This window comes from Zosterops lateralis (assembly GCF_965231275.1).
Source record: "Zosterops lateralis genome assembly, chromosome: 5".
Classification (NCBI taxonomy): Eukaryota; Metazoa; Chordata; class Aves; order Passeriformes; family Zosteropidae; genus Zosterops; species Zosterops lateralis.
The window spans coordinates 50,839,249-50,853,069 of NC_139766.1; the positions used below are offsets into that span (position 1 = coordinate 50,839,249).

The 13,821-nt window shown below is 36.2% G+C and overlaps 1 protein-coding gene across 8 annotated transcripts in view; it reads right to left on the reverse strand.

Annotated features, from left to right (window-relative positions):
• The window catches only part of RAP1GDS1 (Rap1 GTPase-GDP dissociation stimulator 1), an 89,476-nt gene that overhangs the window by 14,658 nt on the left and 60,997 nt on the right, over positions 1–13,821 (reverse strand). For 4 of the 8 annotated variants that reach the window (XM_083861450.1, XM_083861449.1, XM_083861452.1 and 1 more), the window contains 3 exons: positions 11,215–11,361; positions 3,301–3,429; positions 841–966 (listed from right to left, as the gene is read on the reverse strand). In XM_083861450.1, coding sequence (XP_083717576.1) covers positions 841–966; positions 3,301–3,429; positions 11,215–11,361 — 402 coding nt within the window. Of the gene's footprint in view, positions 1–840; positions 967–3,300; positions 3,430–6,539; positions 6,633–11,148; positions 11,362–13,821 lie in introns of those variants that run through there. The other 4 variants (XM_083861453.1, XM_083861451.1, XM_083861456.1 and 1 more) reach the window with 3 other exon arrangements.

Below are 13,821 nucleotides of genomic sequence, written 5' to 3' on the forward strand. Positions count from 1 at the left end.
GAATTTGCAGTTCTATCTAACAATCTCTTCAATTGAAAAAAGCTTTAATGTTGAAGTCCTTAAAACAAGATTTGCGACCCATGAAATACTGTGATGTCTTTTCTACACAGAATTGCTTCCTACATGAGTCCAGCTCCACCTGTTACCTCATTTCTTTATTTCCACTAAGGGCAGATGATATGTTGTACAAGCTACCTTTGTCTGATCCTTTTTTTCTCTGGGAGGAACATCCTGGAGGGGTGATCAGGAGTGCACATCATTTCCTGCTCTGGCTTGAGCAGTGAGTCAAACTCCCAGGGGCTGCCTGGGGCTATGGAAGATACACCACCAAACACCCAAAATTAAATTCATATGATCTCTCAATGAACAGTAAGGGCAGAGTGTCCAGCCCTTAGCTCTTCAATTGACATGCCCCTAGCAAAAATAATGTTATAGGAAATTGAACTGCCAGTGGCTCTGTGATTCCAGGAAATGATGTCCTGGTGCTCCAATGGTCTGTGAACACTTGAGCCAGTGTTTGCAGACAAATGTTGTGAAGCTCTCTAAAAAGCAGCTTTTGATATTCCCACTGTGGGCACAGGGCAATAAAATATATCATAATTGTATACAAAGTGAATCAGTGATGGAATTAGCATCAACAATGTGCTGGCTCTTTTAATATGCTCAACAATTAAGACCTATTCACTTTTCATGGAACTGCAATCACAAGGATCAGCTGTGGTGGCTTCAGAATGAGGCAGCCTATTACTCTGCAGCAAGTGCCTGAAAAAGACACTGATATACTGAAATAAAAAATACAAATAAGACAATGAGTTAGAGTAAGAAAAAAAAAATTCTCACCATTTTCTGCCAGGGGGGCCAAAACTTCAAAAATCATCTCTTTCTTATCATGTTCTATTTGCTTCTTGAACAGTTTCACAAGCTCTTCAGCAATGTTTGTGTAGGCAAACTGCTCCTTACTTGACTCTATGAAGCAAAAGGAAAAATTCACTATAAAGTAAACAAACCACATCAAAAGGCAGAACTACTTTTTCTCTTTGTTACCAGGTTTATTCAGTAAGATGATTAACTGCTTTTCACAGACAAGAGCAATAGATTCATGTTTGTCACAAAATTAAAAGACAAATGTCTAACACCTTGAATGTGCTGACCTGAAATAGTTATGGTTAAGGCTGTTAAAAATATAGAAATATATGATTCAAGGCTGCTGGGTCTGGTTTTGCGCAACAAAATGTAAGGTAGCTATAGAAACAGTAATAGTACAAAAGTAAGAAGTCTTTGATTTCCCTCATCTTAACAGAAAGAGCAGATTATATACTGCATTTTCTATGGGAGAAATGAAGATTTGCACGAATGCTTTAATATTTACATGGTTTCATGATGGTGACATTTCTTTTGAAATCTGTGTGTGGCTGTTGCTGGGCCATGTCATACTGCACAGATACAGCATAAAGCAATTTTACAGATGAGCGAGATTCCTACCAGATCAGCCAGCAGATCTTCAAATGTACATTCAATAAAAGCATCTCTTATTCCATTGCCTGTATCATATTTCTCCTCACTGGCAGTATTACAAGGGATGCAGGTGGTAGAGCTGGTGTTCTGCATTCTCCAGTTGCCACCTCCTGAGGGCCATCTGTAGTTAGAAAACCTTCCAGCACCTTTGCTATTGCTCTGGCAGATGCTTAGGGATTTATTTTATTGTAGAAGTGACCCCAAGGACTTGGGAAAAGCATAAACTGCAGTCCTAGACACTTCTGTGTACATCTCATTATTGTTCTCTCCCACTATGCATGGTTGCATAGTATATTCTTTGTGGATTTTTTGATCTTTTCAGTATTTTAGCAGATCCATGACTGTTGTGTGCCCTCCTTTGACACAGAGTAAAAGTCATATAATGCCTTTCAAGGGATCTGTGCAATGCTGTTTTCTTGTAAGTGATAAAAAATGACAACCTCACAAAAAAAATTCCCTGAACTTACAAGGCAAAAATAAAACAATACAGATACAATGTGACTGACTATTGCTTAAGGGAGAATAAAGTATTACAAAGTAAATTAATTTTGTGCCAGTCTTAAAGAATGAGCAACTTCTCAGTGTGTATGAACTGGAAGGGAAGCAGCTGCTGTGCAGTTTTTTCCCCATGGTTCTCATTACTCAACAAGACAGAACTGGATCTTCCCAAAGAGGGAAAGGAAATTCTCAATGAGTTCTCAGTGAGGCTACCATTTATTATATTTAATATCATTATGGTTTTGGTTGCATTTAAGCACTAGAACTTTCAGTGTATGACTCTAATACTTTCTGCTGTGCAGACACAGTACATAGTGCCCATCTTGAAGACTTCCGATTTGTTAATTTCTTTAGTTGCTACCTCGATGGCTCTTTCTGTGTTGATTTGTTAAGAATTGCCTGCTGTAAATAAATGTATTATGTGTATGACCAGACTAAAGTAGGTAACATGATACTTTCTCTGGCCTTCAGAGCCATCAAATACTATAAACTCAGAGATATATTGTTCATATTTTGAACTGCTGCATGCTCTTAGATGATATAATAAGTGCTGTGTATTATTTACTCCAGTGCAAAAAACCTCTAACTCATAAAACTAAAATTTCACCAAACAGGTTAGCAAAAGAACAACAATATAAACCACAAATGTTAATAAAACACAGGCCTTAACAACCCATTGATTTACACATGGCTGAATTCCAATGAAAACTGATCCCCTTGCAAAGACATCAGATCACAGCAGGGCCACAAACTTCAATTTAAATGAAGTTGTAACTAAAATTAACATCTATTCATGATTTATACATGGAGGTATTTAGATTAGGATATGTTAAAATTCTGCACCTAAAAAAATACTGTATATGTAGATTAGTGAACTGTGCTTGTCTCAGTTTCATTCAGAGATTTTTGTGAGCCAAATTTAATCTCAATAAAACTCTGTGCAGCTACACCAGGATACAATATTTATATTTTTAATAAATAATTCACATTAAGTAGCAGTGCTGTGGAAATACTGTTTAGATGATTTAAAATGTGCTTAGTTGCACTGAAGCACAGTAACAGAAAACATTAGGTTGAATTAAGTATCCAAAATTTCAATACATTTCAGTTACCAAAGGGGGAAAAAAAAAGGAGACAAATCTATATTTTAGAGAAAATAAGCAAAAATTTCTTGTCTATTACTGTTGAAGGTACCCAAAGGTCTTGAACGAGCTTTTGTTAGTCTTTAACAAAGACTTAACATTATGAAAAGTATATTTAAATTTGAGATTAGTATTATGGACTTACCGAGTTCTGCTAAATTGCCAAATGCAACAAGGCACATTTCTGTCAGAGCTGCATTTTGGCAATGAATACCCAACAATTTCACTAACGTAGGAATAACACCCATATTGATAAGCTGTGACTGCAAGGTATCTACATAAAAAGAGAGTACAACAGTGAGTTAGCATTTCTTTTCATAGTACTGTTCTTTTAACCAAAAAAACATTTTTCACACAAAGCAACTTCTAGGCTAAGCAGCATTAAAGTGCCTGTCTCCTCTACTCTTCAGACTAAAATTTGGTCCAGATTTGAGATATGGACTCCTAATTCTCCTTGTCCCTGGCAATGGAATGTATTCCCAGAAATACTCCTTCCTGATTTGGTCATATAGTATAGTGAATTGTGCAGCTACTGACAATTTTGTGGTTATCAGGTTTCTAATACATGTCAGGTTTGATTCTGGGCTCACTGAGACTAGCTGACTGAAATCGGCCTGAACTAGGTCAGTGAAACAGTGATTTATCTGAGAGCTTTTTCTATATACTCTTTTCTAAATTAAAGATCAAAACTGGAAAATTAAAATTAGAATGAATATAAACTGGCACTGAAATAAACATGAAAAGTTTTATAAACACAGGAAGTCACAATGTAGATTATGAAGAGCTTGAGAAAAAAGAAAGTTTAATAAAGACAAAAAATGGAAGGTTTAAGAAAAGTCCTTAGAAGCCATTCTGATAATTTCTTGCATAGGATGAAAGTTTATAGTATTTACAAGTAAGAAAAGTATTGCTCCTAGGTGTCTGCAAATAGAAAGATGCTTTGATGGTTAGGCAGAAACATGATTGGTTTAAAAGATTATTTATAACAGTACTTCCTCTTACACATTTTACCTATAACATAGCAAAGAAGAAAAACATTGTTTCACAGTTGAATAGAATGAAGCAGACATAAACACACCAGATGTTGTTTAGTAATTTTCCTAAGCATCTTTTTTCCTTTGTTTGTAACACACTTGAACTATGCTCAAATGTTACAGACTCAAAAGACAAGGATACAAAGCCCAGTGAAGTCAAGAGAATTGTATTACTTCATTTAGCTTTTGGTCAACCCTTGCTGGGGAATTCTGGGGTGGTAGGGGTTTTTTTGTTTTTGTTTGTTTCATTTGTTTGTTTGTTGTTTTTAGTGTGGTTTTCTTGTTAAGGAATTCATTCTAGGCAACGGAAATCAGTTGGAGTTCTTATATCTGTGGCATCAGAACCATAAAAAATTGCACATTTTTACAGGGAGATAAAAACACATGACATCTGAAGTTTAACAAATTTAAAATCATCTCATGCTCTCAAAAAACTCTTTGCCCTCAAAATTGTGCCAAGCGTATTTGAAATTTTCATATAATGAGAATTATTATATGATTTCAGAATGGTTAGCTCATTTGTATTCGGTATAAAATACTTTGATAATAATTATGAATTTGGTATATCAAATAAGTAAATGGCATGGTTATTACAGGTTATTGGGGATGAGCAGGAATCCTTATGGCTTGACATCTTTTAATAAAACTGTATTACTTACCAGTAACTGAATTTCCTTTTTTGGGGGGAGGGATTACCTCTTCCACAGATTCGTAGTCTTTAGTGAAATTTATGAGAACGCCATGTCAGACACCAAAGAGCTGTTGAAGTTGTCAAATTTCAGGTAAGTACAAATTGTACTAGCGCATGCATTGAATGCCATTTTACCTCTGGCAAATGTGTGAGTCACTACTACACCCTCCTACTTCATTCCAAACTGACTGGAAAAATCTGTCTTTCAATAGGAAAACTGGGGAGAGAGGGAGATGGAATGGTTCTACAGAGAAAATTGTTGTGTAGGAGAACTCAAGTTACTGGTAAATAATCTGTTTTTGTCCTTGGTTTGTGATTGTCCCCTGCAAATACTTAAAAATTCTGAAGGAAAACTGGTCGTTTTGGAGAGTGGGAGAACAAAGACACAAACCACAAATGCCATAGAAAATTACTTGGAAAGAAATTGGTTTGTTACTAGACTATACATTTAGTCACTCTAAAAATCGCTTTATCCAACTGTAATGGATAAAGAGACAATCTCTATGGACTTCATTCCAACATCAGAAGTATTAAGTCTCCATTTTGAGCAGGTTTTTTTTCTGCTGTCTCTTTTTAAATACAAAATATATAAAAAAGCATGGAGGGAAACCACATAACCTTTGAAAGGGAACAGGAATCTTAAGAGCCAGATAGAAAGATAGATTGTTGAGAGCACGGAGTGCACTGACTAAAGTACCTCTAGAATTTCCAAACTAAAAAAAATGAAAAAAACCCCATATACTAAGAACGATAAATTGTATTTGGTCAAAAGTCAGGTATTATACCAGACCAGTCTGATTTTCCCAGAGTAGAACAATGGCACCTGAGTACAGGAAATATCTACAGTGGTATGAATGCCATTACAAGAATTGACAATAAGTTAAACATTGCCTTAATAGCAGTAAGTTATAATTTAAAATTTATAAATTTTCTCCTTTGACAAAGACAGGGCAATCCTGTGAGTCACAAAGCTGCACAGGAAGCAAGACCTTTGAAAATAAAAGGCTGCCAGCAGCTATTTGCTATGTTTATACTTAAGCCTGGGCTTGCCATACAAATTCTGGACCTGACATTTTCATCTGTCATTATCACCAACAGGAGGCTCTTTCTCTAGCAAAGCGTATTAAGCATTTGAAGAGAAAATTATCAGGCATCCTCACTGGTACGGAGATCTACAGCACATATCTAAGTGGTTCAGTCTCAGCTGGAGACACTGCCAGCAGGTCTCTCTCTACCCTAGGAAAACCTCAGACTGGATAACTTGGACTAACTGTGTATCTTGGCCTTTCACTGCAGGAAGTGTTAATGCCATACCAGAGCAGGAGACAATTTTGGGGAAATATGCATCCATCCTACAATCAGTTGCCTGACACAGGACTAAAGCAAGCTGTGATGCCAGGAAAAGTTGTGTTTCACGATGAAACAGCACTTCTATCCACTTCCTAAGCAGAACTTTATGCACAGCAAGCGGGAAGCAAGAAAAACTGAATGCCTCTTCTGAATTTATGACTTAATACCACAATTTACACTGCTACCACATGTTGCACTATGCCTGTGTGTCCTTTTGGGATGAAAAGCACTGACAGTGATGCTGTACAGATGCATATACAGGTAGATAAAAGGCAATCAATACATGCGCCAGCACAAAGAATTACCTACCTAAAACTTGAATTTCAATGGCTCCATGTCCTTCGGTGACACACATGGAAACTCCAAAGAGTAAGATCTGAGGAGAATATCCCAAATTGAGAACTTTATTGGGGGCATTTTAATTAAAAATGCTAATTTAGGCTAATTCATGATTTTGAAAAGAATTGCAAAAAACAACTCATCATTTGTGTTCCATCAATAACTGTGATTATAATGCTGAAGGAAAAGTAGGGTTTTTTTGATGGCATAATTTCATACCCTAGAGAAACCTGCTTGCAGTCCCCACATCTATGTTAAATCGTGACAGAACATAAAAGTGATTGTATTGATTATCTCACTACGGTAAGGAACATACTTTTTATCTGCTTTCACATACTTTAGGTTACTTTGCAATTAAGTGTATTTAGGTCTCGAAAGCATGCTAAGCATCTCTAACTGTGATGTAAATGAAACAAAACCCATGACAAGCATGAAAATTAGCGAAGGTAAGTCTTAGGAAGCATTACTGAAATATTGCTGTCAGACCATAATAATGGTGCCATAAATCTCCCTTTCATTTCTTGTGTATTTACATAGCTTCTGCAGATGGTCAACAGTGCACATCAGACCCCAACATCCATTCCAGTTGCTAAAGGTTTGTGAGAATAAGAAAGGCTCAGCAGTTGTATGATTTAACATCGGGATGTCAGATTTTACGAAGGTGCTGAAGTAAAGACAATCTTGACAGACTGAAGTTTGCTATGAAATGAAATGAGGCAGCAATCTATAAATGTAATTACTTTTATCTACATATATATGCTCATATACATATATAAAAATACTTTCACACATGCATACTGTATCCAGTTAACTTCTGATCTCCAATTTGACTATCTAATAAGCCAATTGGCCTAATTCTTCCATAATTTCTGCATTTCTTTAAAAAGCTTTCATTTTTTTTTTTTTTTAGAGATCCTCAAGAGACAATTCATTACCTTACGGACTGATCCCATTAACTTGCAAATAGTCTTGGCTCACAGGATTATGGGATCTGCAGAATAACCACTCATATTTCTAACTCTTTCATGTGAGTGTTTGCATATGATTTGTTAGTTTTATTAGATTAGTTATTAGTTTTCCCCTCTTTATCCAAGCTTGCTTTGCTTCTTGCTCTCAAGCAGACTAATGGCTACATAGAAGCTAATAACTGAAAGTAGGGATGAGCTATTTGTGTCTGATTGAATTTGGGTAATAAAATACAATTATGACAAAAAGGTTGAGATAACCTGGGCTGAAGGCAAAGGGATGATTTGCATTAAAAAAACCCCTCTCATTTCTAGCAGTGCAATTAAATATCAACACTTTTTTTTTAAGCTTAAAAGAACTGCAAGAAATGCTAAAGTTTGAGGTTTTTGTCTCAACAATTATAGTTATTAATGAAATTACAAGATATCAAGGAAGCAAAGAAAGAATTGAGAGACAGTAAGCAAAAATAATTCCTGAATGCAAGCAGATGACACAAGAACCTTATAAAAGGAATCCTATTTTTAAAACTTAGACAACACTGTTATGACTGGTGTTACAATTGCAAGCTGAGTGTCCAGAATCAGGACGAGATACAAGAATGCTCCATTAATTTGCTCTGTTTAGGAAAAAGAAGTCTTACTTGTAGCTGTTCTTTAGTTGCCTTTCTTGTAAAACTCATGTGTGATAAATCCCTTAAAGTACTCAAGACTGAGTCTCTCAGGTTAAAAAAAATAAGGCAGTTGATAGTTACTAATAATGAAGTAGTAGCTATTGGAAAAAGAGGGCAATTAGCTGACTGGGAATGACAAACTGGAATCAAAACCAATTTATATACTCTTTTGCTCATAAAATGCTGATGATTAGAAAATTTTAGGGTGTTCACAGATAATTAGATGCAACTAAGAACCAACTGTGCTGTAATGATCCTTATCTGGATAGCTAGTACAAATTAAAAGAGTTCAAGTCATTAAGAGCAGTTAAAGAAATCTTCCAAGCCCCCTCCTGTAACTTTTTAACACGGCATGCCAAGTGGGAGAAGATTATAGAAAAATGAAAAGAGAATGCTGAAGTGCTATTTCAAAGACTGAAATACCTCCTTCCTTACCTAGTATTTTTTATTTTTGTCCAATTGGTTTCCATCACTATGGACAAACATCTGTGACTCTAGGCTGCAATCCTATACTGCTCATCCTTCAGCAAAACCAATGCAGTGTTTTATCTCTCTTGTAAGTAGCTGGGTTCAAACCTTTGCAAGTAAATCCCAAAAATGGTATTCACTAAGCTGTGAGCACAATTAACTGTCAGGGCAATCTCAGTTTTGATGTTTAACAGGTCAGCAAAGAACTGCATTTAGTCAGAAACTTATTCACCTGCTGTTGCAATGCATGGAAGTAAGTGGTTGTCTGGGGCTCCTAGTTGACTTTGACTGCTGTCCTGAAAACTTACAATGGCCCACAGATGATATTTTTAGATCAGCTCACAATTACAGTCCAATTGCACTCGTGACTGGCAAGACAGGTCAACTACCCATTTCTCCATTCACATGCTACAGGTATGGTCACTGAATTCTATTCTAAAAATTCAGTTCTCTAAATCACTTTTTTTTTACATATTGATTTGGTGTATTATTTGAGGTTTAATTCAATGGTTGCCCCAGTCAGTGAGCAAATTCACAATGGAACTAGAGAGCATAAATCTTACACAGCCTACCCATGAATGCTGGGCCAAACAGGAGCTGGATTCCTATAAACAGGAGCTGTCTTCCTCATGGAGACAACCAAGTATGTGGGGTAAGGTGGAGGTTTCTTAAACCCCCAGCTATCCTCCCTGATGTGATGGTAGAACACAGGGCTGGTGAGCACCCTGATCCAAGAGCTTGGAATACTTCTGCATTTCTCACTTCTGACACTGCATCAGTGGCTCCTGTGAATAGTGTGTGTGAGATGAAAGATGTCCTTTAGCAGAGAGGAGAGCAGCTAGTGAATCCTCTGGCTGTCACTAAACCACACGACTGCTTTATTGAGTGCATCAGAATAAGCTATCTTACTAGATGGAATGAGTCATTTATTCAATGTTCCTAACAGTTAAACTGTTCAGAAGCTGCTTGTTTGGGAGATTTATCTCATAATTAGTTTTCCTAGAGAAGATCTGCTGGGAGCTTGGTCACTGAAGCAAAACTGGTAACAGTATCTCTACACGTCACTTTTGGATTTGTCTGTCTTGAGCTACTAAGTATACTGCATGCTCATTAGTTTTAATTAATACAGAGCATTCTGGTAGCTTAGAATTTGCTTAGTATTTGCTCCAAATATTGTAACAAAGAAAAGGACTGAGTTAACACTATGAAATATAGTAAATGTGATACTCATGCAAAGTGGTCAAGCAAAACAGTTCCTGGAAACTATATAAAATGAAGGAACTAAAAAGTTACTATTTAGAGAAGATGGAAGAAGTACTGTAAACAAGAATTATTAGATAATACAAAGAAAGGAGGAGGAAAAAACCCAATGTAAGAACAAGCAAAAGAGATGAGACACATACAACAGTTATATTTGGAGCTGGATGAGTAATACAAAGAGCTGAGATCTCCAGAGAGATGGCACAGAAAACACACATGGAAACTACGCTAGAAGAGATGATAAAGCAGATTAAAAATGTATACAATAAAGCCTATAGAACATCCTGAAAAGTAGAAAAGTTTTGGGGACATAGGATTGGAAAGTGAGTCACAGCAAGTGCTATCTTTCAGGAAATAGTGAGTAACTAATAAAGAAGATATTTCTTTCTAAGATGAAATGCTGCAATTCAGGAAATGGGCATGATTGAAGACAATGTAATTACTAACTGTACTTGTAATCTGTGCTATTGCAAGTCAGGAGAACAGCCTCTCTGTAGCCTTCCTAATGTATTCCAATTTTCTTCACATTTTGAAAACTTGAAAATGTGTGAATGCTGTAAATATATTTTGGCACATTTAAACACCTGTGTGCAGTAGCAAGTTAGGTACTAGTTTGTACAACTAACGTAAAATGCTATTGTGTTAGTCTCAGTGGTCAAGGGTTTCTCATTTAATATACTCTCATGTTTTTGTCCCAGTCCCTAAACATCTCCAATTATTGGGATAATGAACATAAACTTATAATTTGTAGACACAGAACAGTATTGAACATACCTACAAATGATTCCTCATTTATCTTAGAACAATGTAACATATGGTTTTATATGCATTTCACAAGGAGAAAGATTATTAACTGTTTGGCATACATATCCTTAAATAATTAACAACACTGCATGTCTGCAACTAATTAGTCTTATGTTACTTGATACTAATGAGAAAGAGAGGACTTAATGTAGCCTTCTAATTAACTCCTGTAAATCTGTATGATACATCTTTATGCAGTGCTTTTAGATAAAGAAGTAAATTCCAGATGCTGATCTTAAAACTTTACACAATTTACGTTATATGGAATCGTGTCAGGAATATATGTAGTATTTTTGGGAACATATTTTTACTGAAACAGAAAATTGTATATGTGAATTGAGGTCCCTGATCTCTTCAGAATAACTCAGTGTTAAGCATCCACAATGTAAACCTACAGAGGATTATTTTAACTTTTTATCTTTTTTTGTTGGGGTTGTTCTCCTGGTAGACATAAAGCAAATTTTTGGTGTTGTTTACCATTCTCATTGCTATAGTTCATCAGCATGCCACAAAAGACAGTCAAGAGCTTCTCACTGGCTGGATCTGTTTTATTGCACAGTGACCTTAAATGGTCTACTACAATATGTGCACCACCTGCATGGTCAACTGCGTTCCTGCCCTCATCTGTAAAACAAAGAGTTAAATTAAAAAAAAAAAAATTAAAGCAAATCCCACTGTCGAATCCCGAACGTAACAGTAATCATACAAAATGAAGCTTTGTTAAACAGAACGAAGTCATTCCTCCAGTGTTGTCAAATTCATCTAGAGAGATGCTTGAGGGCCAACTTTTAGTGCAACAGAGCTAGGAAAGTGAAAACACCTACAACAAAAAGGATTAACCACCTGGCACTAATACCTTTGTAAAGAAGTTCAGTGTTTGAGGCAGAGCTGCTGGAGCTGATAAATAATATTTTGAAGATGCACTGAGTTTTGCCAGAGGGGGGTTCTGAGCGCTTGACACAGCTTAGTCCATATACAGGTAATGTTATGCAGATCAAGAAGTTGAAATACAGAAAATAAATTGCTTGGATTACTTAAAACAAAAAGGGAAATAAAATGTACAAGGCAGACAGAGGCGCTAGTTCCCAGTGGCAACTGTTCATGCACTTGCTCTGCCACACAGCATGTTCTCTGCACTTCTATAGCTGAAATTTAATACCAGTATCAGTTGCTTTTTGTATGGCTAAAAGAAAACTTTATTCTGCATCTATAAAAGACTACAGTGTTCTGAAGGGTAGTAAATAAACACATCATAATCTTTGTATGGAACTCTTCCTATATAACAAATCAGATTTGATGAAACAGTGTAGGAATAAAGGAAAAATAGGCCTTCTATTACAGTAATCATCAATATTGCTTCCTTCCTCAGCTGTAAGCAATAAGCTATAGACAACAGTCAATAAACTAAATTCCAGGGCTTCCAAAAAGAGAGATTTCCATGTGAGCTACCACTGGAATCAGCTGGAAAATCTGGATGAAAACAAAACCTTGGGGGGAAAGGAGGAGGGAATCACTAAAGTTTTGCCATAAAAGAAAAAAAAAACAACAAACCCAACCCTCTCCTCAATTTTTTCATGGCCCCAATGCATATATCCTCTGCTCCTTATTATTCACCACTCTACCATCCCTCCTCTCTCTCCCCATCATATGTGCAGCTCAAGTTACCAAGTTTTCATCATTCAGCAACATATTCAGCATGAAACCCAAGGCTGGACACATTTACAATATGATCTTCCACTGTAAAGTGTTCCAGACCTCTGCAAAAACAAGCTTCTAAATCTTCCAATTCTTGTTAATACCATTAATGAACTATATATAACCCATATACTATACATAAAAAACCAGGATTCTAAGTATTGCATATAGGAACTTGAGAAAATTTGCCAAATGGAGCTCAAGGAAGACTAATTCTTAGCAGGTCTTAACTTAAAAGTATTAGCAAAGCAGTAAGAGTTTTGCAGAATAAATTCATTGCCATGACTGTTTCCACCTTTGACAGGACATGGATATCAGAAAACTGCATTTTGCTGCAGGCATGTCTATTTCATTTTGAAAAAGGAGAAATTGTAATCTATCAAACATTTAAGTTCAAGGTAGGACTCTGTATCAAGGAACAACTATTAAAGAAAGGACAAATAGAAAAAAAATTTTCTTGGATCCTTGATATCATAACAAATGTAGCTCTAATGCTGAAACAAAAGTCCTACATCAAAACATAGCGAAACAATATAGTCAGGTGTTTAGACTCAGTGCAAATCAGCAGAGAATAAAAAAGTAATTTGGGTTGGAATATTCAAGCATTCTGCTTTATATATCCTCTTCTGGTATTTTTTACTAGAAAATTTATGCAAATACATGATTTTGTATTTAACTCATCTGTTCTGAGTCAAAACGGGTGTGCAAAATGAAACTGAATCACTGATGCTGGATCAGATGGACTGACTGTGGTCCTCAAATTACTATTATGCAACTTATATCAACAAACAAAGATGTAGTTGATGCACTACATGTAAAATATGTAAGCAAAGTATAATAGAAAGGTAGAGTTGGATGAGTATTTGGAAGCAAGTGTTAAAACACACACACAAAAAATAGTTACAAGCTAAGTTCCTTACCAGGACAGAATTTGGCAGAACTCTACTGAAAATTACTGTGGGATAATATTGTACAAAAATATCTAAGTCACATATCCTTTAAATGCAAATATCTCTGATTTGTTAAAAGCTGCTGTACAGTCTCTCACTTTGAATACATGACAAAACTCTTATCCACCAGCTTCTTCAGTAGAGACAACAAAAGTAAAGCAGGGAGATTCAGAAACAAATCTCACTCCAAGCAATGTCTGGTCTTTATGGTATACTCAAAAAGTTAGGTACAAATGAACCTCAGAAGGTGCAGGCTGTAAGACCCAGCCTTTGAATATACTACATATGCTGGTAGACTTGTAAAGGAGATGCCATAGCTAAGTTTGTTGTTCTCCCTCTTTCCTCTGCTGGAGCTCACCCTGCACGGCTGCTTCTCTGCCCCAGGCAGCTGAGTGAAGAACAGACCTGGGTGAGTGCTATACTTAGGATCTCCTGGTGC